The following is a 27,969-nucleotide window of genomic DNA, read 5'->3' on the forward strand; positions in this document are numbered from 1 at the left end:
ATGCCTTGCTCTTTCTCCTCCTCTCCCTCCCTCTCTCCTCCCTATAAGAGCGTGCCTCCATCCTTTCACAGACACATGCAGCCACGGGAGAGAGTGGGAGAGCCAGCGAGAGAGAGCGAGCGAGAGGGAGAAAGGGGAGTCGGGAGAGAGAGAGAGAGAGGTAGACAGAAAAGAAGCAGCTGCAAATCAGTGACATAAAGTGATCAGTCCCTGTGCTATCAGCCTCCCTTGTCTTAACCCCCCTCCCTCCTCCCCAGCACACACATCCACGCTCACCCTCCTCCCTGCCCTCGCTGGCAGTCTGGAAGCTCAGTCCTCATCCGTGCGCCGGCTGATCTGCTCCGAGATGGGCTGTGGGAATTCATCGGCCACCAACACCTCCAGCGAGGGTAAGTGTGCGGGCTCCTACCTGCCCGGGGTGGGGTGGGGGCTTTCTCCTGCGTGTGCGAACGTGCGTGCCCGTGCTCGCGTGCGCGCCGGCGTGTAGAGGGGACAGTCCGGCTGCCTTCTCGTTCCGCGTGCCCCCCCGCGACGCTGGCAGTGTCGGGTCTGGAGCGGAGCAGACTGGGCTCCCCCCTGGCACGAACAAAGGCCAGCACGAGTCTGCCTTGGTGTGACTCACTGCTCGGAGGCGCCCTGTCGCTGAGGATTGTGGTGCAGGAATTCTGCTGCCGTGCGATGCACGGGGAGATCCACATGTCGCTTGTGGGTTTCAGTGCTGGGCGCACAAGTGTCGGCGCACCGCTGCTGCCGAACCTTGAAGGCAGCGTGCTCTGGGAAAGAGATAGCCATGCCATTTTGCAGCTGCAGTGGGGGAAGGATTAAATTAGGAATGAGATGTCAGCCTCAGTTACTCTTCCTCCCGGGCTCCCAGATGCAACCTGTTCCCTTCCGATGCTACATGCCAGAGGAGAGCTTGCTGCTCTTTTGTTAGGGCTTAATCCTGGCTGTGCTTAACACAGTACCTTGTTGAAAAGCATCATCTGGGTGGCAACACAAAAAGCTTTTCTCTCAGCGTGGGGCTTCAGTGCGCAGCGGCGTGTGTGTAGTGTGTGGAGCACTCAGCTCCCTAGTGGATTTTCTCCTGGGGCGAGGAAGCTGTGATGATCGCAGCAACGTGCCCCCTCAACTTGTTTCTTCTTTCTGCGTTCGCACTGACCTAGAGGGCAGAGGTCAGCCCCCTACAGCCTCACAGGAACACAGCAGGGGGACGGAGGGCAGAGAGCTAGGCTTTAACTCAGAAATCAGCAGCTCGTCTTGCTGTTTAATACGCGTCTAGTACATTTGGTTGTCACTAATAATAATAATAATAATAATAATAATAATAATAATAATAATAATAATAATAATAATAATAATTCCTTATACACTCAAAGTGCTTTACAGGTAATAGGGACTCCCCGCTGCCACAAGCAATGCTCCAGTACACTCCCCACTCACCAGCTATCAATCGGGAGGAGAGCAGAGTGATGAAGCCAGTTCAGAGATGGGGGTTATTAGGAGGCTGTGATTGGGAAAGACCAGTGGGAAATTTGGCCAGGACATCAGGGTAAACACCTGTACTCCTAGTGCCAATAGTGCTCTTTGTCTTTGTCTAGGGATAAACCTCTTTGAAATACTCAGTACAGCCTAGAATCAGGCGGCATTGCAGCGCAAACGATGATTATAATCCTTTTAAGTGCGTGGGCAGGATTGTTGTCACTCGGCGTGCCCATGCTAATTCAGCAGACAATGTAAAAGAAAGGGTTATGCAGAGCAACTTAGGTTTTCTCTTCTGGGCCATTGCCCCTGTAAGTGAAAATGATTGTGTTTATCTGTTTTTCTTGTCTTACCCGTCGAAGCACGATACTAATTCACCACCGAATCTAAAAGCATGTTAGAAAGCAGTCAGACCGTGGTTTTCTGAGCCAGATCAGAAGAGAAAGCGTCCCGAATTGTAAGTGCTGAGCAGACCTCTGCTGCTGCCCTGGCCTCTGAGAGAGAGAGGAGGTGCCACATTAGACCTGAAGCCACAGGTTGTCTTCTGATGTTGCGCTACAAGTCATGTTCTGAGAGGTGACGGCACACTCAGCTACTGGAAGTGGAGTGCTATAGGATATCCTTGGGTGGACAGTAGCACTGGCTACAGCCAGACACATTCAGTGCTTTTAGCACTGAGAGGCAGTGACACAAGTGACTATAGACAAGCCTAGTCCTGGCGGAGCTAGATCTGATGTGTTTCCTCACTTTCTGAGTTTCTGAGCACTTGTCCCTCCATGGCTTGTGAATGGAAATGGGTTCTCCGAGGCCTAGCAGAGCATGTCCCGACTGCTTAAAGACGGACTCCCTCTCCTGTTCCTCGGGGCTACGGGCCGATTCAGAGTAGCCAGTACACCCGCACCTGCAAGCTTTTGGACGGAGGGAAGGCCCAGGCGGATACAGGGATAACATGCAAACTCCACACAGGAGGAGAGGAAAGAACTATCCAGCGCAAATTCCAAATCATTGTTCAAGCGGGAAAACATGATCCACATCTCAATCTATTTCTTTTCGACTCCATACATCTTTATAACACTGTCCGTTCGTATTCTCTGTTTCTGGAATAAACTAGCAAACACGAGAACGTCTACACAGACCAGAGGAGGACAGATTGTGCTCTCTGGGTGGAGAAGGGCTATCTCCTGTACTTAGTTTTAACTTCACATCTCCTTAGTTACTATTTGTGTTTTTGAGTTTATTGCATACTTCATTTAGATTCCTTGTGTACAGCTCAAGACTAAAAAGATTAAGCTCTTACAGCCTGTTAAAACCTGAGTACCTTTCTTCAGATTGACTCCGGAGAAGCAATATTATATAGTAGTTGGGTGACCAACATTGTATACATATTCTAAATATGATTATATTACTCCTTTATTTATTAAAAGTTAAAACTTTTACTTTAAGTGTATGAGATCTGTCTGACTTCTAAGGCAATCCCTTTATTAAGAAAGCTAATGCGTATTAGGCTTATCGTGGCTTTTATTTTCTCTCGCTGCAAAGAGAACAGTGCAAGTGTTACTCACTCAGGCTGGTAAAACTCTCTAATTTAATAACAGGGATATGAAGCCCCTCTCTGCAAAACAATTCTCTTCAGCTTGACTTTGTTAACACATTTGCTAAGGCACGTTAAAACGAATCGGAGATTATCGGCACATTTGACAAAAATACAGTTTTGAGAACGGAAATGTGGATTGCGGACCAACAAGTCAGCAGACCCCTGTCTGTTATAAAAAATAACGTTTTTGGCATCAAGGTGACACGGGTGCCCTACCAAGCACCCCTCTGTGGCACTGAGAGCACCGCCAGCACCCAGGTCTCAGGGTCAGGTGACCAGGGCACCCAAGCGCCACAGCTGGACAGCAGCTGGACAGCTGGAATTAGGCAAACCCCTCAGACAAGCCTGCGGCAGGCATCCCCAGCACTGGAGGAGAGGAGCAGGTCCGGTGTACAGTGTATCTAGAGGCAATTTATATTCTCTCTATATAATAAAATATATATATATATTATATATATTCTGCAGTGAAGACAAGCACTCCAGAACCAGGCACTCAAAATGCATTCTTCTTTCATCGACAGAGGACACCCCACCCATGTTATCGATAGGGCCCTCACCGGGGCAAAAAACAGCCCCCGGATCATCAACTCGATCAGGAACTCCCGGTCTCTCAACTGCATTCCTTTGGTGCTTCCCTACCACTCTAACACACTCTCTATCCCCAGGACCATTCTTAACAACCACTCCATCATACAGGGCGATCCCTCCATCGGTACCCTTTTTCTAATCGCCCAATCATCTCTTACTGCCGACCACCCAATCTATGTCAACTGGTTCACAGCTCCCTTGACCACACTCGGCAGTCATCCCCACCAGGCACCTTCCCCTCGCCACATCACCTGCACATACATATCTAACAACACGCTCACTCAGGGCCCCTCAGGTTAATTCATCCAGATGACATCCTGTATCTCCAGCAACCTCATTTACTGTATCTCCTGCAAAATATGCCCAGCTATCTACGTTGGGGAAACCGGAAGGAGACTAGGAGACCGCTTCAGACAAGATGTTAGGGCTCTGAAGATGAAAGATTTCTCCAAGCCCATAGTTTCTCATTTCACCACAGATGGCCATGATCACACTGATCTCTCCGTCTCTGTTCTCAAAGAAGGGTTTCTCAACTCCCATAGCAGAAAGACTACAGCAAAGAAACTCATCCTGAAACTAGGTTCACACTATCCCCCTTTCTCTCAATGACCGACTTGTTTTCGTGTAATCTTCTCTATTCACATGCAGGTTTTGACTTCACACCTCTCCACTTTGCACTTCCTGAGTGGCCTCTCTGCCTCTCCTGTCTTCTCTCCTCTCCCAGCTTTTGTTCTCCTGTGCTATCTAATCTTTGCTTACTGCCCTGTCTTTCTCACACCTGAAGAAGGCATCACAGCCGAAATGCTGTGTTTTCTTTCTTCTCTTTTCAGCGTGGAATAAACCTATTACTTATTCCTTTGCAGACTACGCATGCTGACCCAGCTACCAACCTGAGCTGTATAATATATTAGATATTTTCTCTTTATATGGAAACTACTCTAAAATTATATATATACTTTTGTTTAAAATTAAAATTAAAATTATATAATATGATTACGTAATTAATTCTGTCAAATTACGATTAGTTCTACGGTTATTGTAATTATAATATACAATATTACATAGAGAATAAATAGAGAGCAGAGAGGTGCAGGAGAAGAGCAAAAGATGGACAGAGAAGGAGAGGGGAGGAGAAGGATGCTCAGTAAATAGCTATCTGCTCAGTAAATACTGCAGCTATCTGCTATTTGCAGGCGATATGCTTGGTGCTCCTGCCCTGGCTCTTACGACCCCTGGGCTACACAGACGGCCCGGAGATATCAGATATCAGGCCACAACAACAGCACCCGAAGCTTCGTGGCACGGTGGGTCAAGCTCTCCCCTCCGCAGGCTCAGAAGAGCGAGGCGCTGGCGAAGAACTCACCTCATAAACCAATAGGAAGGCATATTACAACACAAAACCCTCTGACCTTTAGTGCAGATTAGTCAGGCCAGGGCAGGCAAACCAAACTGCAGCACTCAAGATTCGTTTGACCCCGAGACCTGCGTGCCCAGTGAAAGACAACACCAGCTGTGGTTTATACTTTATAGTAGCCTTCCAGGCAAGATTGATTTTAAGTGCTGATGCCACTGTTCAGGTGGATTGGCAGGGTGCCCGTGGGGAGGCATTGGCATAATAGCCTGCCTCCTTCTCGGATTCACCGTAGGAGTGTGAGTGCGGGATCATCAGCTTGCTGAGATCTGCGGCACAGGTCAATTAAAACATCATCCCCCGGGCATTGCATAAGGAAGCCGTCTGTTTTGCAGCTCCTGTTTCATGACACCGTCAATTCTTCGCCGAGTGCTAAAGTGCATCCGAGCATAACTCATGGTGACACGCAGGCTTTGTAGGATGGGGAAAACAATCACTCTGCATTTCTTATTCTGAAGTGGATTAGATACGGGTGGGCCCGTGGAGCCCATGAAAATGTCACGATCTGTTAGAATTCGGATTGTGCTGCTGATGGGATGGCCTTTCCGTGTCAGCAGTCCTTTTACTACTTTGTGAGAAAGCATGCCCCTTTCTCAGCTGGTTAGAAAGAAATGTATCCGGGCCCACCATCCTTGACGGCAGATGTAAACAACAGCACCTCTGCCGTCTTTGTGAACAGCTGCAGGAGGAGTTTTTTTCCGAACCACCCCAACAGAGGGGGGGTCTTTTATCATTTTAAACCTTCTATGCGATATAAAAAACCTCCGTTTCTGTTTCGGTCAGGTCCTCTGTTCTCTGGAGTTCATACTACTCTCCAGTGTTGCGTTACCAGTTCTGTTCTGAGGTTCTGAGCTCTACACAGCTCGACCCAAGATCTTACAGCCTCAGGATCACCTCTCCGAGCTCCATTTTCACCGACCGAAGGGCTTGCCGATCTTAACGGAGGCTCTCGGGAGTGGCAGCATCCAGACACACAAACAAACACATCTCCATTTATGTTCTGGCCTTGAGTAGTACTATGTGTGCTGCAGCAAACCAAGCAAAACGTCTGGAGGTGTTTGTGCACAGGCTCCTAGGGCAGTGAGGCAATTCTGATGTCTTGGTGTTAACAGTGCTTCTCTAGACTGAGTTAAAACAGAAAATTGGCAGTCAAGAGCCCTTGAGGCACATCTGAGTGCCAATAGAGACCTTTTGATCCTGCGCTAAAGTGTGACTGGCACAGCAGCTTGTGTCTGCTGAGAGCTTCTTTGTTATTTATTCCCATTTTAATTTAGCAACGGCCTTCCCTGTGCCATCCAGCAGGAACAGCTCTCAGTGCTACAAGTGGGCTTGTTCATCACGCTTGGGTTTAGCAGAGCAAAGGGTCCTGGCAGTAGACTAAGGCTGGAGCAGATAATACTGTTTCTTTCATTTACTTTTCCTCACTTTCTCAGGGCACTGCAGAAACAAGTTCGGCAGACATCAGGAAAGCCTACAACACACTTGTGTCTTTTCTCTCCTCTCAGCAAAGAGCTCAGTACTGTGCTGAGCACCGTGTTTTGTTGTTACGTTGGATGAAAGACATTTGGGGGAGTGTAAGGCTGCATGTTGGTACCCTTCCAGTCTGCAAAACCCACCTCACAACACCACTGTCCACAGATGCATCCTTAATTCATGCACTTTTAAACTAATTACAAGTTCTTAATATTAACTGTGAAGGGGTAAGCACAGAAAAAAAATAACTGATGGAGGTACGTGCAATTCAAGCAAGAATGTCCTTAATCATTGAAGTATCTAACGGAATAACAACATTTCCAGTACGTGTTTATTCTACAGAACATGTAACACAAAACGGAGAATTACCATTGCAATTTAAACTTAGCTGGAGCTAAAAAACAAGTCAACACTGGGGTGGAAGGGGGTCATTTGGATCTTGTGTTCGGAGGTTAGCAACATTTGTAGACACCGAGATGCCAAGGGGGGCAGAGGCCCGTGATATCCCGGGATAATGACCAAACCAGAGGAGCGCATGGGTTGAAAAGGGCGGGAAGAGCCCTGGAATTCCCCATGCAGCCAGCCTCTGGGAGTCCTTTAGATGCTCAAGGAAAGAGGAGGCCTCAGTTTCGTGGTTGTTAAGAGCTCAGCTTAAGTGGGTGCAGTGATGCACTTCACAGGACGAGGCATGCTGCTTCAGACCTGCAGAACGGGCCTCCTTATTTTGCCCCTCTGCTCCAGAATGCCTGTCTCTCGCTCCGATTGTACAGTATGTGCCCTGCAGCGCACACATATGTACCCAGGAGGTGCCAGTCTTAGCAAGCAGGCCGTGTGGCTCCTGATCCTTAGCAGCTCCCGCAGATGACAGAACGGGTGTCACCCCGTCCTGGGGCTTGTTTTCACCGCGCGGCTCAAGAGCAGGAGGCCTGGCTGGGGGCTCATGGGGGACCACGGCTGAAACCGAGCAGCTTACGCGGGATCTGCTGGCAGCAGTGTCAGAGAACAAGCTGGGGCTCTGAGACGCGGGCGCGTGCCGCTTGCCTGGAAACAGGCTGGCGCCGTGGGAGTGTTTTTGAGCCTCGGGTTCGCCGATGCATCACGCCAATGTCAGGGTGCTGTATGCTTTGCTGCCACAAACAGGGAAACATCAGAATTGGCCAAAGTGAAAATGAGGCCTTTTTCTCAAATCCGAAGGTTCTGACAAATTGAGAGGCTTTGGGATGTCAGGGACGTAACTGCACAGAGTCCTAGCTTCACAGCAACTCACTGAAGGGTCAGGAGAAGTGAACTGAAGTTACAGGGTTGCACCTGATTTCTCTGTTCGTTTTCGCACTGCCAAGAGAGCGTTTCCTTTTTTCTTTAAAGAAAAAGCATGTTCTATTAAAATCCATAAGAACTGCTCTTGAAAGAAGAGTACTTGTTTTAAGTATTTGTTTGATGTGAGTGCTACAGTACAAAGCAAACACCCGTTAGCGTTGTTGTAAGAAATAGACACAGCGATGCCTCACTTAGCACCAAGGATGCCTTCCTGAACTAGGAGGATATAATCGATGCAATAAGAACAGGGGTTGAATGAGGATGTGTTCCTAGGAGCACTATTTCTTACGTACAGTATGAGCGATGTGTGAGGGCATCATTGAGGTATCATAATAGCACCGCTGATATTTTTACCACAGAATAGAATTCAAATTCAATTTTGTCCTGAGATGAGTTTGTGTTTAAAATACAGCAGTTACAGAATATTTCAGATTTGGCCGCATAACCGTATTTGGTTGGAGTGGGGAGATGGACCTCCTTCTGCCCACAGTCCACGGGGGGTGGGGGGGCTGGAGGCTTCATTGTGATGAAGCCAGTTTTGAGGGTTGCGTTTTGTTGAGTTATGATCATGTGGCACTGGCTGCACAGGAACCACGTATCACGCCACACTCTCATTGGTTGACAGATTGTGCACCGTTCTTCATTGCTTCTTGCCTTTAACACAGATTGTACCAGGATGCACAAGCACAGTCAGTGTTCAGTGTGCTCCAGGTGCTTCTGTGTTGTGCTGGGGTCGTTAAAATAATGGCCCACACGAGGAGCGCCATGGTCAATCAGTGCTAACAGAAGCAGCTCGAAGCAAAGCCACGCAGTTCTTCCGATATTGTCTGTAAGAACATGAATTTGCAGAAAGGAGGCCATTCAACCCATCGAGCAGAACTGTCCCTGGCTGGAAAGAGCCTTCTGTCTGACAGTACTGGACATTCCCACCAGTCCCAGACTGTATCTGATTCCAGAGCAGCGTTATTCTGTAACACAGTGACCACAATTCTGCACTACTCTAAATGAGGTTTTACTAGCGTATTATACAATCTTAAATTCCTTGCTTTATATCCTATATATGTCTATTTATCCTAACATTTCCTTTTTTTATTGCTTCCCTACATTGTGTAAAAGAAGTAAGACAGAATATAATCCTTATACAATCCATGTCATATCGTAATATGATCAAAATGAGAAAAAATAGCCTTCTACAGTATATTCTGTATCCCAGTCCTCTGCTTCAGGCTGGAGGAGATTCAGGTAGGAGATGCCTGTTTTTCAGAAGCTTTGATTTCTCTTTGTGATCTGATGATGTTAAACCCCTTGATCTCTCTGATGTGCAGAAGGCTGAGGAGGAGCTCCTTCTCCCAGCAGATGAACTGTCTTCCTTATGGGGCCCCTGTCTGGAGTTGAAGCAGGCAGTGAAGCTTTCAGCCTGACAGCATGATCGCACTGGTAGTGTACTGTAACGCAGCGACAGACAAAATTATGGTTGGACCTTACATGGTGAACGGTTTAACCAGAGTTCGTAGTGAAAGCCGGGTGTACTTATCCGAAGGGAGTATCCGAAGTCGTAGTCATAGTAAACACTAGTCAGTAAGCCAGAGGATCAGGAAGCCAACAGCAGACAGGTAGCAAGGAAACTAAAAAAGCCAGGAGCTTGAGTGGGAAACTCAATACTGAGCACTGAGATGTTGGGAAAGAGTCCTTAAGTACACTGGTGACTGACTGAATGATTAATTAGTGAGTCTGTGTGGAAATTAGAGGAGGCTTGTGTCTGATTGTGTGAAACCTTGACGTATATGACATCAGTTTGGAGTTTGGATGGGTTGAACAACGTCTGAAAGCACTGGGGCCCAAACAGACCAAGCTCCTCTTCTCTGGCTTTTGCACAGTACAAATAATAATTGAGCAATAACGTTTAACAGTCGCTTCCGTAATTGAAGGCTGGTTACTAGTGATGCGCGGGTTGACTCAAACCCGCGGGCGGGCTTGGGTTCAAACCAAAAGATTTTAGATCGGGTCGGGCGGGTGCGGGTTCGTTTCTCACAACTGCGGCCGGGTTCAGGTCAAGAGAAAGCCAACCCGCGCATCACTCCTGGCTACAACGTTAATTAATGTTGATTTTTGTTTCTGAAAGAATGGACAAATGATTGCTGAAGCATTTTGATCTTTAACATAATCAGGGCCACACGTTACACTTGGTTAATTCCTGTGCTGTGGCCAACTCCAACCTAAGGGTTTCTAAATTAGGTACTTCTGATCATAAGGGTGTCTTGCAGGGCTTGTCAGTCCTTCCAACTCCTACTAACAGGAAATGAGCTATGGCCTTCATTAGACTGAATGGAACTGGTCTGGTGGAGGAAAAAACAATTACAAAAGCCCCGTTTAGTGTAGCTCAGTCTGTTTTACATGAGGACAACGCTGAGACATGTCTGCAACGGTACGACTAACAACTGATAGTTGACCCCCTACTAAATCTTGTTTCGTTCACTCGCTCTGCAGCAGGTTGGAGTCTTTAGTGTTTTGTGGAGGAGAAAAGGGCTTGAGCGTTCATCTACAGGCCTAGGTATTGCAGGGTTTTGATGTGTATATGAAAGGGTTCATCCTTAATTTGGTTAAGCTCTGTGCGTGCTGAAGAAGAGAGTTTGCAGCGAGGCCATGTGGCATTTCAGAGCAACTGGAAAGTGGAACATACTGTACACTGTGCTAAAAATACTTTTGTACCATGTATGGCCGTAATTATTTTTTGTACGGCCAAATCTCTTTATCCTAGCTATGAATTTTATGGAGGCTCAGAAGTACAGTACATATAAAAACCCTGGGAAATTCTTCTGTTTGGAACATAGCATGAAAAGTTAAATTTGCATCACCGTTTTGCTGTTTTTGCTTTCTGGAAAGCCCTTCTTTAAGATGAAACTCATTTCAAAAGTTCACTGAGCTGTGCTGTGACTTCCTTCATCCTTGCAGTACAACATCAACTGTTCTACAGGGAAGCTTTTACAGTAGCCAGACCCTCCTTGTACTGCACACGCATGACAAGCAACGCATTAATCATACAGTCCCCATTTGAAACACACTTCTCGAAACGGTCAGTAAGTTTGCTTTTCTGAACAGAATAATATATTCATGCAATTTTTCCAAAACAAAATACACAATGCTAATAATCAGCTGTTGACCCCACCTCTTGCAGTCGTGTCAACAACTGTACTCCCACTACTGCTCTTGTAGGTTTGGGTTTCTCTCATTTTGCTGCTGTGGAGGCTCCTTATGTGACAGAATTGCAGAAAAAACAACCTGCTCCCCTATTCGTATACACCTACTCAAAAGTCAAACAATTTCTCTGTTCTGTGCGTCCTTATCAACAAGTCCTTGAATTCTGCTCTTGTACCTGTACAATTATGTTTTTACAAATATGAACATTACGTGGGTTTGCAAACAAGAAGAGGCCACTCTGCACATATACTGTAGCTTGTTTGGCAGTTAGAGGCTAGAGTAATTGTTTCGAAGATCCCACCCAAATGGGTCTTGGTAATCAGTTTTGACAACAAGTCTCATGCTCCCACAACCATTGGGTGAAACGTGCCTCCTGATCTTAGTTGCAAATGCATTTATAAGGTCCCCTGTAGATTTCTCTTTCCAGGACTAAAAGGGATTCATTCCTTTAAACCAGTCAGAGCAGGATATGCAGCTTGGCAGTGTATCTGGTTGCTCTTCTCTTTACCAATTCCAAAGCAGCAATATATTTTTTGTAGCAGAGTAGCCAAACGTGTGCACAATATTGTAAATAAGGGCTAACTATTGCACAGTGCAATTTCAATACACCATGCCTTAACTTTTACATTTTTTACCCTACATTTTGTTGACTTTTTCATTGCTTTTCCTTATTGTCTAGAAGATGTAAATTACAGAACACCAACATCTAAGTGTTGTTTGTAAGTTGCTTCATCAGGCTCAGAACTTCCCATTTTCTATTTGTAGTTTGTGTTTTTGCTTCTCGCATTTAACACTTCATTTGTAGTGTCTACATTAAACATTATCTGTCAGCTGTCTGCAGTCCTAAATTCTAGAATTAAAATCTTGAATTTCCTTGGCATTTTCTACAGTTTGCTAATCCTCTGATTTTGGTATAATCTGCAGACTTGACTAGTTTACTGACCATACCAGAGTGTAGACAGATGGATGTTTGCCTGTTATGCCTTCCAGCATGTAGGGCAGCAACATCCTGTTGCTGTTTCCATAACATTAGTTTTTTACAGGACAGTTGTTAGCCTTGTGCCCAATCTCCAACATGGAGGACCTGGTACCCGACATAGGACACAAACCCTCTACCCTGAGATTGTGAATCTCATGCTCTACCAACAGAGCTAGTCTGGGCAAGAGTGTAGATAGTTAATGTCCAGTAAATTAGAAAGAGCAGTTATCCTAATACAGATACCTGCAGTACTCCAATAATTACATCACTCCGATTTGAGCATCTGCACCTTATTAGCTAACTCCTAACGCTAAACTTTTTGAATGATTTTGTCCAAATAAAACCCATACAGATTCTGGGAATATGCATTCCTCCAGGTCATGTTCCTGTGCCGGAGAGCTCTTTCTGATAATACACCTCCACCTCTTCCATTCCTTCCTGTCTGTCCTGAATAAGCTCTATCCACTGATGTTGTATTTGTCACCCTGACTCTGTTAGCCATGTTCCAGTTCCTCCAAATTCACTTGAGAAAGTTGTGCCCGTCTCATTCTGAAAAAGAATTTCATCTCCCGTGACAGAGAAGCTGAAGCCTTCTTAAGAACACAGTTTCCAAGATCTTTGAATTTGGTGTGTATGGAGAGACTGCTACTGTCATTTTTTCCAGACACAAACAACAACTGGATTTATCACCTTTGTTAAAAAAGTGTGGTCTGAACCCCAAAGGACTTAACAGCTACTGCTCAATTTCCAATGTGCCTTTTCTCACTGTAGCAGGCAGGGGCAGCTCAATTACAGTCTGTTCTTGCATCCGAGTGGACATTATAGTATACCAGCTATCTCGGTGACTCTAAAACCCGCTGAGTCTGGCGCTGGGAAACTGCAGTGGCAGGCTGCATGCAGAACAGAGTAAGGACAGGGTGGTTCGAGCACTGTGTTCAATGTAACGTTATATCATTTCACATCCTCACCTCTAACACACACGACCCCCAGCTGAGTAAAATGCACCTAGAGAGAACAGCAGGACAGTCTCTCTAGAGGCTGGTGGATGGTAACGTGGGGCTGCCACGGGCATTAATGCATTTGTGCTCGGTCCTCCTGCAACCTCTTTTCATCTGTAACATGTCGTGTTCTTACGAAAAAGCTGCACAAGTGTCTCAGTTCCGTCAGCTACCAAGCTTACCTACCGAATGGCCTCTTCTTGTACGTAACCGTCCCTGTGTTCTTACAGTATGTCTGTGTCACTTCCGAAACCTCTGCACTACTGATGTAAACTGTGGCAGAGCACATCCTCTGCACTGTAGTGTACAGGGCACGCATGCCATTTTATACCCACTCAATTTGCTGCTCAATGACACCACGTTTCTCTTCTTTCCAGGTCCAGCTGGGGCTTCAAAAGACGTGTAAGTAGGCAGTGGTCTCCCTCAAGACCTTATTAATTCTTTCCAGGTGGTATGGAAGGGCTGTTCATTAACAGGGACACGAGCACAGGGCTGGGGAAGTGTCAGAGGAATTGTCCCGCTTGTCTCAGCTTTTAGAACAGCTTTGCTTCCTCCGGTCTTCAAGCAGCCTCTGTATCCTGCTGGGCCCATCCAGAAGCATTCTTGCACTCAAGCCGTTAATCAGAATTAAGGACCCTTTGTTTCAGAAGACACCTCACACACTTCTGTGCTATACAACGCACTTTAAATCTCCTCAGTTCAATTTCAGTTGCACACTGTACAGTATGACATTATGCATGTATGTGACAAATACCATAATTTAGCTAGGAAACTCTCCTACTGTATATCGCACATCCTTTATTTGCTCGGTACTGTCCGTGCGGGATTTAAAAACATGTGATCTTTGTATTCACAGATCATGTTGCAAGTTCCAAACTTCTGAACTAAAGGTCTGTAGTTCGGCAAAATTAAGCACCCACCAGCAGGGTCAATAATTCCACACTGTGCTCACTTGTATCCTGCTTGTGGGATTTCCTCACAGGAAAATTGTCATCCTGGATTTTATTTCTGGACTCTCCCCAGAGATCAAATAAAACCCTCCAGACAGGATGCAGCCATGAATAGTCTGTGATCATGTCATCAGATTAGATTTCTGGATTTGCTTCGGAAACAGTTCTCATATGATAGTAATACATATCATATCCTCAGGACTATAGCAATACTGAATAATACAACCATTACTATGTAATGACCTACAGTAGTTATGTTCATAATACATGATAACTGTGAAATGTGTGAAATGTAGAAAAAGGTCTGTGTGGACAAGTCACTGGCTGGGACTTTGTGGCATAACTTTTGGAATAACCAGTTTCTGTAAGAATACCAGACGTAACCCTTCGTCAAAAGAGCTTAATTGACAAACTAGTAAAAACTAGTGTCGATAATCTGTTAAGTGCATGACAGTAGGATTACTAACATTTTTAGTGAAGAAGTCACTTGACAAGCGTATTTCCGTAGGTTGAAAATATACTGTATGTCAGGAAATGGCAGCCTTCCTACTCATGGATATACATTACATTCCCATTAAAATATGTTATGTGTAGTGTGGTGTAGTTGAACCACAAATTAATTTACAGTACCTTTGTGCTTCTTGTGTTGTGACAGTGCTCCACTCAATATTGTTCAATAACTCAATTAAAGAGCCATGACATTTTACTGTGTTGCAAGAGGTTCCAGAGAAACCCACGGAAAACTCAAAAAGAATCCCTGTGGATTTTCTATTAGTTCAAATATTCAAGTATTAAGCCAGTCATGTACAGGGCTCTTTGATTTCTGTGGAAAATGTCCAGCTACCTACCTCCCTTTAAAAAGTCATTAAGCCTTCACTAGATCCCAATGTAGCTAATGTGTTTATCACCCTCTTATGTGAAAATTCATGTGAAAGGACTGTACATAATATGGTATGCTTTATTGGGATCTATAAAGAGACAGGTCTCAGGGATAATGCACACGAAGTGAAGCTGTAAGGTGAATTAGAGCTCTTTAGAGTGAGAAGAATACAAAACCCACAGAGTAAAAACCAAGCTCATCTTTTGAATGCGGCCAAAACTACTTCTTTTTGTCTTCTATGAACACACAGACCAGTTAAGCTGCTTAACAGCTCCAAAGTCTTTCCCTATGATTAAAGATTCTCTCAAAACCTCTTCCCAATACTCACGTCCACAGACCCTTCCATCATTCATTCACATGACTGACATAAGCTCTGTCCCCTACTGGTGCTGCACATTATAGGGAATCTGCCCACTGTCTCCAGGAGGCAGATAAGAAATAAACATGGAAGCCTCAGCTTCCTGGTTTTTAAATTATCTCCCAACCAATTGTGGTCTTCAAATTGGTCAGGTGACCAAGGATGGCGGGTCATGGCTCACTGCTTTCTGGGGAATGTAGTTCAGAGAAGACCTGCCATCTTGTTTGAACTGCCATCCTATTACACTAATTAAATGACATATTTTTCCAAAAATCTGTATGCTGACAATCACAAAATCGATCAGAAGATCTGCAACATAAAACTCTCTGCCCAGAGGACCATTCTCATGCACATAACTGTAAATAAGTCAACACTGGTCCAAAGGAAGTGGAGTTTTTGGTTGTTTTTCATCAGTGATAGCATCCTTCTCTACTGAATAAATGAAGACAAAAGCAACAAAGTCTTACTGTAACTCCAGAGCACTCAGCCTTTCCCCGAGAAGCACCTTTTACCACCTGTAGCTCCCTTAAACCAGAAGACTTTAAAAGAAAATGGAGCTTAAAACATCCGCTCTTGAAAGCACATACTGTAACTTTGTTAAAATGTATTAATTTGCTAAACCAGTCTTAATCAATCATGCAGGTTCCTGGATTCCCTCTTTGCTGAAGGTCAGAGCCAGACAGCAGCAGACAGCCTGTTTTCTATTTATTCCAGATTGGCTTCCATTTGAAGTCTGGGTGTATTTTATGGGAAAACCTAGACAAAGTACCTCATTCAAGTGTACAACAGTAGTGTGTTACCTGGGATTTGAGTTCACAACCTTCTAGTTATGAGGCCAGGACCCCCGGCCACAGCGCCAACCTGCTTTCTTGCTAACTCAAACACTTTGTGAGGGGGGTGTAGGCATGAATTAAAGGGAAATTGCTGTCTACTATCAAACTAAGAAAATTCCAGAAACTGAAAACAGCACATTTAAGAGAAACAAATTGTAAAAATGACATGAGACATGGGACGGATGTGGCAATTTTAGTTGTTACTTAAACCAAGTTAAACATTGTATTGCATGTTGACTCCCTTCATACTGGTGCACATTTCAAACTCTGTCAAGTTTTTAAAAACACCTAAAAACCTGGAGCCGGAGGGCTCTACATGCACCAGAAAGTGGAATTTTCACAGTTGCACGGCATATATAATAATAATAATAATAATAATAGTTGCTTACACTTATATAGCGCTCTTCTGGAAACTCCACTCAAAGCTATTTACAGGTAATTGGGACTCCCCTCCACCACCACCAATGTGCAACATCCACCTGGATGATGCGACGGCAGCCATAGTGCGCCAGAACGCTCCCAGTGGGGAGATCTTCTCCCCACTGCTCTCAGTGGGGAGGAGAGCAGAGTAATGAAGCCAGTTCATTGGTGATTTATTATATCCCCAGCCCAGCCCTGAGATAATGACCTGAAATCAACGAACACTGAAGCTGAAGGCTGACCAGGGGTAGCCCAGTCCTCCTCCTCAATCGGCAAGCCCTGTGCTCTCTGGGGGTGGAAACCCTGTCATTTCCCAAACAAGCCCTCGGCACTGAAAAGCCAGGTTAAGTCTCTCCCCTCCCATCGAACGTCTCTGTGCTAAATGAGCCTGGCGATCGGACTCTCACTCAGCAGACGTGGTGACCCGGGCTCATCAGGGCTCATTATAAACCCTTTCAGCGGCTCTCTGATCTGGCAGCGTGTTCTTTCAAGGGGGTGTGGCAGAGGAAACAGCCGCTGTACAAAACACAGGATTTATACTGCGGGAAGCAAACAAACCATGTTGTGGTCATGAATATAGCACAGGTGTGCTCCTCTGGAAAGAGCTGCCGAGGCCTCTTCAGTTAGTCACCTGTCATTGGAAGTCAGGGGGCGTTTATCTCTGGCGTTGGTAAATCTCCCCTATGAAGAAAGCTTAATGGGCTCACAATACACTTTCCGCTGGAAATTGCAACTAGTGGGGAAGCTCTCTTTCACAGACGCAGTTTGGTAATGGGCCAATATAAAAGGCAGCCTGACGCCAGCTGAGCTGCCATTTTGCTCCACGCTGACAAGTCAGTTTTACTTTGCTCTTGAGTTTAACGTTTCCCCTTCCCCACAAGATCAGGCCATGAAAATACATTTGAAAAGCAAGCAGACACAAAGAGCTATCTTCCTCAATCCTAGTCTTTCGCAGGCTGCAGGCACGCTCACAGCCCCTGCCTATACAGCAGGAACTCCACCGTGTCTTCTGCCACAGCAGAGCTCTACGCTGTGTAGATCTCAGAGGAGGGAGACATCACCTACTACACTTCACCTCTGTAACTGGCTCAGCGTACTGGGCCTTGTTACACATGTTCACTTGTTCAGGACCCAAACACACCTGTGGGCAAGAGAACACTCTTCAACACCAATAGCCTAAACTAATACCCAAAATGGCAAAGAACTGCCTGAATCACCAAGAGAAACTGCACTTAATCAATGGGGTAGATGGATAGCTTTGTGTTGCCATAGGATAAAGCACAGAGGTGAACTTGCCATTTCGGTCAAAAGACTTATGGAAAAAATTAATTTGTGGCACAAATTCCCTTCCCCTGAAAAAACAGGATAGCCATTTAATGGTGTTTATAACAGAGGTTCGGGAAAAGACTTTTATCCTTATTTCTCATACTTGCATTTACTATGTATATAAGCCTCACATCCAGGACTTCCTTCCGTGTTTCTCTCCCATCCCCCCACCTCCTCATCTACAACCTTGCAGCAGACTCCTTGGCTCATTCCCCACAATAGTGGGGGGGGGGTTGGGCAGCCTATCCAAAAGATAGACTGCCATTCTCTCAGCTAGTGAGCGATGCCAGATACTTTATACACATTTCGCCTCTCTATTGCATTCGTCAGGATCTAACCAAACTACAGAAATTTTGTTAACAGGAGAAAAGATGGAGGGTTATAGAGGGCAAACCACAGCCCATATTTCATTTCAGGGGTTTACATTAGTGACAATGTGGTTAGCAATTGGGAGTAAAATGGGAAAGAAAGCTACAGTATATAGTAATAACAACAATAAAGGCTCTGAATATTACATGAAATGCCCTCTAGACAGGAAGACTGATTGGCAGGAACTGAAGCTGGGTCATGGACACCTCTTCCTTTTTTAGTCCCAGAAAATAATGAAAATCATTTACAACTGAAGAAGTACATTTAAGGAGACACAAAGTAAGGGATACAGTACTGCAGCTCACCAGAGAGACAGACAGAAACACAAACGCGCCTGTTTGCTCCCGACTCCTGGTTTTCTGTTGTAGAGAAGAATGGTGAGGATCACAGCAACTGTCTGTCTGTCTGCCTGCTGATCTACTAATTAGGTGAACCTTTCCTCATGTCTCTAGAGCTTGTTTCTTTACACAAAGCCAAATGCAGATTTTGAAACGGAGCCTGAGTAAAAGACACCCGTACTCCTGCGACCCGGAAGTTAATCCAGAGCTTCCTGTGAAACAGGAGCTGCTCTCCTTGTAGGAGAGCCTCAGAGGACTTGAACAGTGTCATCGGGATGCTTGTGGAAGATCTTCTACAGCTAAAATTACTTTAGCAATCCGTCCAGCCAGTTGGAAAGCTGCAGCAGGAACACTTTCTACTTTAAAATGAAATTGTGTGAAAGTAATTGTTTATGCTTTAACTGTTGGCATGTATAAATTCCTTATAACCCTTTATAACAGGCATTATAAATGGTGATCATGATTTTCTCTGACTCTGCAAAACCATTAATACAAGTAAGACATGTGAGAACAGACTGCTGGGCTCATGCTCCCCCTGTGCCCAGTTGCTGTGCCACAGCCACCCTACTCTTCCTCTTTGTTGGCAAGGTGGATCTTGGGTCTTGTACAGTTTTCAACTGAGCACTCATTGACCATATGTCTCCACCAGCTGGCTGCAGCAAGATCACAAATATTGTCTGCTTTTGACAGGACAGAGGAATCCACATCCGATGATGAAAAAAGAAGGTAAGTTTATTCAGAATGTTTTATGTGATAAAAAATGCATCTTGATTCTACCAGATTAAGCTGTCCATCCCATTTGTCCAGGTCTAAAAAAAGAGCAAAAACACCCCTGCCAAATGTTGCATGGAAAATAAGCTCTCTGGAAATAATATGCTGCTGTAGTGATAAATGGAAGTTATTAACTGAAGTGTGGGAGGGATAACAACAACAAGTCAATCTCACACAGCTGCTCCTAATCACCAGCGCCACCCAACTAGCTACTGTACATAACCTGAACTCAAACGCCTCCCTTCACATTCGACTCGAGCGACCCTCCTCCACCTCATCTCCCCCTTGCAGCTGGCCCTGGGTTCACTCGGTCTGAAAGGGGTTCAAGCCCCCTCGTCTTGTGGCCAGATGGCTTCCCATTAACCGCGCCGGTTCAGCCAAACGTTTCTCAGCAAGTATTCCAAGCATTCACAGGGCTTTCAGTTGTTGTTGTCCCTTGTGTAATATAAGTTGTGAGTCATGAGATACGGGAATGAATTGTAATTATCTGTCAGCTTTTCATAATGCTAGGAATTATCTGAACAGACTTGCAATTCCAGTGTTGGAGACCTTTGGCTGTTCCACAGGTCACAATCTGCTACATCACACTGCAGACTGTGGCGGCTAACACACCTGTCAAACTGATAGTAGCGGTAAAATTGTTCAGAAAAAAACCCCAAAACGAGCCGAGTTAGGTGATTAAAAACTGAGCTGGACTGAAAACCTTCAGACACACCAGTCATCCTCCTAGGGCTGTGAGACCACCAGGTCTCCTGAATATTCATTCCCATAAATCATAGGCATGCTCTTAAACACTCCAGGAACCTGAAAGCTGATCCTTCATCAGACAATGAGATAAATGGTTCTTTATTTTAATTCTTGTAAGAAAGAAAACAAAAACAACTGTTGGAAATTGAGCTCATTTGTGCACGGGAGGACAGGGTTTAGTTTTTGTATTTCATTGTGGCTGGGTTGCAACTATTTCATAAACAATAAAGTAATGCAGGCGGCTATGCCAGCTCTAGATCAGGATCCAGCAAGAGTCAGTGGGAGAACATATTGCATATTCACCAAATGTTTGGTTTTCCTGATAGAGCATATCCAGGGAGTCACTTTTTACAGAGCAAGGCAGACATGTGTAGAGTAGGTTGTCTGGATACGACTTCATGGCCCAGGCGTCTAAAAGTGTTGAAGGGGACAGAAGAATTGTGTTCTGTTAGACGTGAAGTGCTCGGAGCTCTTAGCTGGTGAGATATGGATCTCTCTAAGCACATCAAGCTGATGCCCTGCATCCTCTGCCCTCTCTCTGGCCTCAGGAACTACGGAGGCGTGTATGTGGGCCTGCCCGTTGACATGACCGCCATCGCCGGCAGCCAGTCCAAGTCCACACAGAAAGGTAGGGCAGACGCCAGGTCAAGATGGTAGCAGGATCACAGCAGGGCCTCCAGCCCCGGTCCTGGGGAACAACGGCCTGACCTGGTTTGCATTACAGGAAGTGTCTCGGCTACTGAAATGAACCAGTCACCCGCTTCATTATTCAATGTAAATGTGGCCTTCAGCCACAGGTTCCAGGAGGTGTACAAAGATCAGGACTCTTCGGGGCCAGTGCTCTGAAGCTCTGTTGTTGCAACAGAGTTTGCTTTGCCTTTGGTCAGTCAACGGTTCATCTCAGCGATACTGTACGCTTCCAGGTCAGCTCGCAAACCCTTTGGATCAAACTACAGTCCGGCTGATTGACCAAAACTATAAGTCAATTAAAAATATGATTTCTGCACTCTAAATTGTCTCCTGCTACATTTCCAACACTTTTCCTCAATGTTTTAGAACTAATATTAGCAAAAGGGGGCTTTTCAATTCAATTTTGAAATAGTGAAATGCGGTGTACATGTAGCTGGGAGTGTATGGCTTTACTAGATTATCAATAATATTGTCACCTGATAATAAAAATAAATATCAGAACCAACTGGTTATGAATCAAGTGCAAAACCTCTTTGGGAGGTTTACTGATAACTTGATTGATAATCTTGTGAAACTGCGGTCTCCGTGTTACATACACTCCTTAAAGATGTATGATTTTAGACATTGATACAATCATTTTCTCCACAACATATTTTGCTTTCCAATTCAATCTAGTCCCGTTATTTGCAGGAAATGTGCAAAACATATTGCAAAGTCCTTGTTTTAATAAGAGTTCTGGAAAATGAGCCGAAATGTATTTGCAATTTATAAAAGGTGAAGCAAAGTTTGCAGTGGAGGCAAAAAGCTTTTAAAGCAGTCATTTGATGATCATATGCACATTGAAGCTCTTTAGGAGCACTGTAAAACCCAAAAACAAACAGTCACCTTCAATTACAGTTTTGGTAATGCCACTATAAACAGGACCATTTTTTCAACGTTTGTAATTGTTTTTGAAAAACAGCAAAATGCAACAACAGAACTGGCAACATGAGATGTCTCATGTTTGGCTGTTTTTTGCTCTTTTGCTGAAATTGTGACGACTGCAGTTAGGCCTGAGCCACGCTGGTTTGCATGTGTAAAAGCACCCTGTGCCCTCCTGATACCCACACGAGTCTGCCAGTTTGAAATCATGCTGTGGCCCCAGTGCCACCGCCCAGTGAAAGACAGAATGTCTCTGGGCAGAAGCATCTCATTGTAGAGGGGCCAAGGGATTCATGTCCATCTATCTGCCCCCTCTAAGTTCTTCCAGTGCTACAAGAAACACTCAGCACTGACTTAGACCAAGGCAAGTGCATTTATCAATCCAGGTGGGTTTACCTGAGCAGAAACTTCTGAACAGAAGTCATATGATTGCTTGGGTGTTATGGAGTAGTATATTTAGGATAGAATATACATACATACTGTAGCACTTGTCATCCCAAGTGCTTTTCATATTGAAGGGACCCCACTTCACCCACATCTGAAGTACAGCCCCCAACCTGGGTGCCCATTGTGTACTGGCAGTCCCACTTGCCAGGTGGAGAAGGTAGTGTTGAAAAATACCAGTTAACTTGTCTAAAATCACCTGATCAATCAGAACCCCCAGTATGACATCAAACAATTACACAAATCTAGTTGGCACTTTGCTGGTGAAAGTTACCTTCAGGGTCTGGTTTCATGTGTTGTCCAAGAGTTTCAGTGCACAGCAACATGTTGATAACAGGTTGGAATCTGTGCTCCACCCACTGCACAGACGAAATAGTAACAGTAATCTAATTTTTAAATCTTTTAACACACTTACCACACTTACTGTACTTACATGCTTACAGTACCTTCCCCTATGAACACAAACTCACTCAAGACCGTCATGTACAGTACTATCTAGGACCCATAGGATGAGCTGACTAGGCACTTTCATGCTCAGAGCCAACAAATACAAAATAACATCACTGACCTGGCAACTGCTTTACCCACTGAGTAGAAGAACAGCCCCTGCTGCTTATGTACAACATGCTTGTCCTGCCCATGTCTCAAGACTGGCATGTCTGTGCTTGAGGCCACGGTGAACACACCAGTTATTCATTCCTTAGGTAGGGGGGTATGTCTTTCAGGTTGGTTCAGGCTAATGCCCCTGGATATTCATCTTGAAGCTGTGGTTGTGGTGTGGTGTTTCAGTTACTTTGAAAGTCAGATGTGTGCACTCAAAGTTGATTTCCTCCTGGGAGACCACCAAGATATACAGGACTGCACCTGGCTGCTCCTGTGCCACTGTAATGTTAACTGGGTCCTGAGTTTGCATAATCTATTTGGCCTAAACCGAAGCTCTCCCCTCAGCTGAAAAGGTGCAGCCGTTTGCCTCTCCTGCACCCGATCTGCTGGGTCGTGGGGCTGCTAGAGCAGACCGGCTGCAGGTCATCGCCCAGGTGGGAGCTGTGCTTCAGGGGCTGAGGGTGAATGTGCACACTCCCTCTGATATGCCAGGCAGATTGAGATGATTAGGATGAAAAGCATTACATAATCGCAAAGGATTATTAGTTTATATAGCATATGAGCTGTCACTTCTGGCTTGAATGAGTTCTAGAAAACAAGGCTATTGATGTGGGTCTTTGCAGAGTAGAAGATCATTGCAGGGGCAAAACTGAACTATTTGTAAGCTTTCTCTAAGCATTTACTGGAAACACCATCCCCAGTCTAGTTCTCATTATGTAGCTAAATGAATAACAGACAAAGACAGAATAAGAGGTATACAGTATTTGCTCTTGGGTGGCCTACCAGTTTGATATGAGTCACCCCTGCGTTTGATACACCAGCTCCATTTATGCTGTACAAACTGTATTTGTTTTGGGGTTCTTTTTTAAATATTGGGAAATAAGAGACAAAACCATTCTAAAGATGGTTCCTGTGCTGAGCGTGCGTCGCAGTCTCTGCTCATTTCAATCTGCCATTAAATGACTAATTTTGGGAAAATATATTTCCATTCCTCCTAAGTAATTATATCACTACAAGCTCCCCTGTGACTTTAAATGGCATCTAAAGAGGAGAGCAGGTGCTGTGGATATTTGAAGGGTATAAAGTCATTATAGGGATTTAATGTTATGTATATATGAACACTATATTCATATACAGTACAATAGAAGAGCAGGGGCTCTTCAAGGGTAAACAATGGGAGATATAACAGCCCTGTTCCACTTGGGTAATTCTGTTTCCCAGTAGAGCTAAGTGCAGCAGAGGTTTCAGTTCTAATTGCTCTGCGGATTTGTGAGCGTGTGAGACGAAGGGGGTATGACTCAGCACCTCAGGGGCAGGTGACTCGGGGAAGCTCCAGGTGCTGACTGTTATCCTCTGCGTCTGTGTGTGTGTGAGAGAGAGATTTCACCAGGGAGGGCAGAGGCGATGTGCTATAAATAATGCAAGACAGGTGTGCCTGGCTATCCCACAGAACATGCCCTGCAGGGGACGAGTGGCACAAAATCTCTCCTGTCAGACAGAGGCCTGCTGTTGGCCCTAAGTGTAGGCGGAAAAACCCACGCTCACAGCACAACTGTACCCTGCTGCCATGGGCGATGATGATGATAATGTTAATTCCTCATACGTATATAGCGCTTTTCTGGACACTCCACTCGAGGTGCTTTCCAGGTAATGGGGGCTCCCCTCCACCACCAGTGTGCAGCCCCCACCTGGATATTGCAACAGCAGTCATACCGCTCCAGTACACTCCCCAGCTCTCAGTGGGGAGGAGAGCAGAGTGATGAAGCCAAATTATAGATGGGGGTTATTAGGAAGCCATGATTGGTAAGGGGCAATGGCAAATTTGGCCAGGACACCGGGGTTACACCCCTACTCTTTTCGAGAAACACCCTGGGATTTTTAATGACCACAGAGAGTCAGGACCTTGGTTTTTAAATCTTATGCCAAAGACAGTGCCCTTTTTTTATAACATTGTCATTATGATAGTGTCCCCATTAATGCACTGGGGCATTAGGACCCACACAGAGCGCAGGGTGGGCGCCCCCTACTGGCTCCACTCACACCTCTTCCAGCAGCAGTCTTAGCTTTCCCAGGAGTCTCCCATCCAGGTGCTGGATTACAGTGGGCTGCCAGTTCTGAGTTGCAGGGTGATATAGCTACTGGCATAAGGACCAGCAATGAAAAGGACCTGAAAAGACTGTCTGGAATACAACACAAAAGATGGGATTTTTCTGTGTGTCGTGCAGGCTCCTTATAATAAAATACATGCAAATCATTCCAATCCTAATCACTCTAAGAATATTCACTTAGATGTTGTAATAGTGATAATCCTTACCCTTTCAATTCATGCAACCGAACTGATTTTTTTTTTCAGTTCACGCAATCTAGCTGATGTGTGTGCAGGGAGGGTGATTGAGGGGTTATTGTCAAGAACTGCTGTAGAACTGTGTGGGCCGACTACTCCGAACCCCTTACCCTGCCACAGGTTCCTCATTTCTCCCAGTCCCCAGATCCACTAGCGCACCCACAGAGACTCGCAATTACAATATCCACCACCGTCTGCCTGAACACACAGAACACACGACACAGGAAGCATTTCTATGGGACTCCATTGTCAGAGGGGTCACAGTCCCTTTAGGTAGAAAACAAAATGGCTCTTTAAAGCCTCCGTTACTCTGCATAGAATAAGTACATCTACACCAAAGAAAAGGAAACCATTTGTCCACAATTGCCCATCCTGGGAAGACAGAAGCAAGAACCACAAAACCTTTGTGTGAGAGTGAGCCGTGTGGCTGAGCTCTTACCGTGAAATGGCTTTTGTGCACATTTACCTCCTTACCGTGTGCACTCACAGCACGGCAGGGCTTCAGCAGAGAGGGGATCGAACGAACGTCGCGCTTTTTCACAAAGCAGCTGCCCAAACATGCACACGTAGAGCAGCATTCATCATCGATGACGTATTCTATTAAAATCACATGTACGTGAATACATACTGTATCGGAATTGTTTCCTTAAAAATCGTGCCAGTAACTTGTTGTGCCCTAGCCGTTACAACATCGTTGCACGTGCGGACCTTGACTTCAATTACATCTGGCACTTACAAGAAATTGTACATCCGCCTTCTTCAATTACTACTATAAGCTTGTTCCTTTTATTTTTTCATGTGTCCTCTCTTGCAGACTAGCCGACGTGATACAAGGCAGGACACGGACTACAGTAGGTATGAAGACTGCTCTTATTTTTTCAGATTCCTGTGTTTTCCTGTGTTGTGCGCCATCAAAGTCATCTAACACATACAATACAACTGTAGACCTGGGTTTGTATCTGAGAGCGAATTTTGGTCAGTCGCTCCCGAAAAAGCAGTTGTAGAACATTAAGGAAATTTCATGTGGTTTAGAAAGTTTAGCAGAGCAAAAATCGTTATACCTACGTATTTAAAAACTGATGGGTATCAATTTACATTTACTAAATTAGAAGAATTATTTTATTCTATGTTACTAACAAATAATGGTACAGAAATAAGAGAGAAAAAGACACAAATAAAATGAATCTGTGAAAACAATATCCTTCTTATTTTCCCCGGATTTACAGACACCGGATTTATGAATTTGTGCGGTAACTAAGCATGCATTCTCAAGCGATTAACTATTTTATAATAACTAGTCCTATCTTCTACCCGAACAAAAAGCTCCATCCCCAAGGCATGGCCTCACAGAACACAGTTCCTGTGCATTCTTAGAATTTTTACGCATTTTATGAGCTCTCTACTGTATCTCGTCAAACAGCATACAAGGGTAAATGCGATAATCATCACAGGCAACCGATATTATTCTTATTGTAGCGATGCCCCCAGTGGTAACCTGCCCTCGTGACCTCTCCGTCTCCGCCCGCCCGTCTCGAGCGGATGCCTGATCTTTCTCTCCCTCCCTGCTCCGTGATTAGCACCCCCCCCACTGTAAGTGAGCCTGTAAGCTCTTCCCCAGCCTGTCATTCGCCACGCTGCCAACAGGACCTGGAGCGCGATTTACACTACAGTACCTTGATGATTCAGTGCTCTGTTTAGGTAATACTGGGTGGTTTTCTAGACCCCAGGCTTACGAATTTTAACCTTATGAACTGTTTTCCAGCAACGAATTGCATTCATAAATTGTGGAATGAGTGCACGGGTATTTGTTTGGAATGAAGGAGAAGCCAGATGATGGCTCAACCCCTCAAATCAGAGTTAAGCTAGGGGAATGGACAGATTTATTAGTAAATATGTCATGTGCAGTGTCGTGGGTTTTAAAATCCACTGTCGACCATTATGAAAACCGGCGTACCAGAGCGGGTGACGTCACCGCCCTTCCCTGTGATAGCAGGACCACAGCAACTGGGCTGTGGAGAGATCTCTCTTTGGCTCACGGGGCTAGGTCGCTGCAGAGAGACGCGGAAGTCCCGGGTTCGAGCCCCGGACGGTGTAGGGGCCGACCTAATGCGGCAAGGGCGCCCGCCTGAGCCCCCGTTGCGTTACAATATATATCTTTCATACTGGGCATCTCTTTGACACTGTGTAATATTGTGTGGGCTGAATTCATGCTGACAAGAGCCATTCTGTTGAAAGTTCTCCGAAGATTGAGGGAGTGTTTGGATTGTAGGGCTGAGTGAAAATGGACCCATCTTGTTCAGCTCTTTCTATTCCGTCTCTGCTTCCTTCCTTCCTCACCAGGCCTGCCGCAGCTCGTCGACGATGTGAAAGATTGCACCTTCCACTTAAAAACAAACAAACAGAGTCTGCACCTGTTGTACCTGCCGCCACCAGTAAGGGGGAGCAATAAGGAGGAAGACCCCACGCCCAAAGATCATCAACAGGCTGTGCAGCATGGCAGAGACATTCCAGAGCCAGATCAACACGCCGACGTGAAGCCACGATGCCTTGCATTTTTATACTCTTTTTGTCCAGGAAAACCCTTTCACTGAATGACTAACATCAGTGGCACCAATAAGTGAAGCTGGAGGAAGGGCTAGCAGGTCCCGATTCCCCAACAAACCCTGGGACCTCAGACCAGACAAGCAGAGAGCTTTGTACACCCCTGACCCTCCAGCTCAAAGACTCCAAGCAGTGATTTGTAGAGTTAAAATGGGGGCGGGGTCGAATCTGGCTCTGCAAGTCCTCATTGGTTGACCAGAGGAACGGTGAAGAGAGACAGTCAGGGGAGTCAGTGGTTAGACGATCCGCCAGTGTCTATCTGTATAACCCCAGCCACATGCTTGTAGTAAAAGGTCTGTCTGCTTTGGCTGCTCTCTCACTGCACACTGCACATGCA

At 45.4% G+C, this 27,969-nt stretch overlaps 1 protein-coding gene across 3 annotated transcripts; it reads left to right on the forward strand.

The window, feature by feature from the left end:
• LOC107077976 (overexpressed in colon carcinoma 1 protein) lies at window positions 1-27,969 on the forward strand. 3 transcript variants are annotated; one of them, XM_069192667.1, is made up of 6 exons: window positions 1-389; window positions 13,415-13,439; window positions 19,202-19,237; window positions 20,578-20,657; window positions 25,846-25,882; window positions 27,372-27,969. In XM_069192667.1, the coding sequence occupies exons 1-5, from the start codon at window positions 347-349 to the stop codon at window positions 25,848-25,850; spliced, it is 189 nt and encodes a 62-aa protein (XP_069048768.1). In that variant the 5' UTR covers window positions 1-346; the 3' UTR covers window positions 25,851-25,882; window positions 27,372-27,969. The 3 variants fall into 3 exon arrangements, with proteins under 3 accessions (XP_069048768.1, XP_069048767.1, XP_069048766.1); XM_069192666.1 differs by having other exon boundaries at window positions 5-389; window positions 25,846-25,886; XM_069192665.1 differs by lacking the exon at window positions 20,578-20,657 and having other exon boundaries at window positions 5-389; window positions 25,846-25,886.

The sequence above is a fragment of the Lepisosteus oculatus genome, chromosome 7, assembly GCF_040954835.1.
Source record: "Lepisosteus oculatus isolate fLepOcu1 chromosome 7, fLepOcu1.hap2, whole genome shotgun sequence".
Taxonomy (NCBI): domain Eukaryota; kingdom Metazoa; phylum Chordata; class Actinopteri; order Semionotiformes; family Lepisosteidae; genus Lepisosteus; species Lepisosteus oculatus.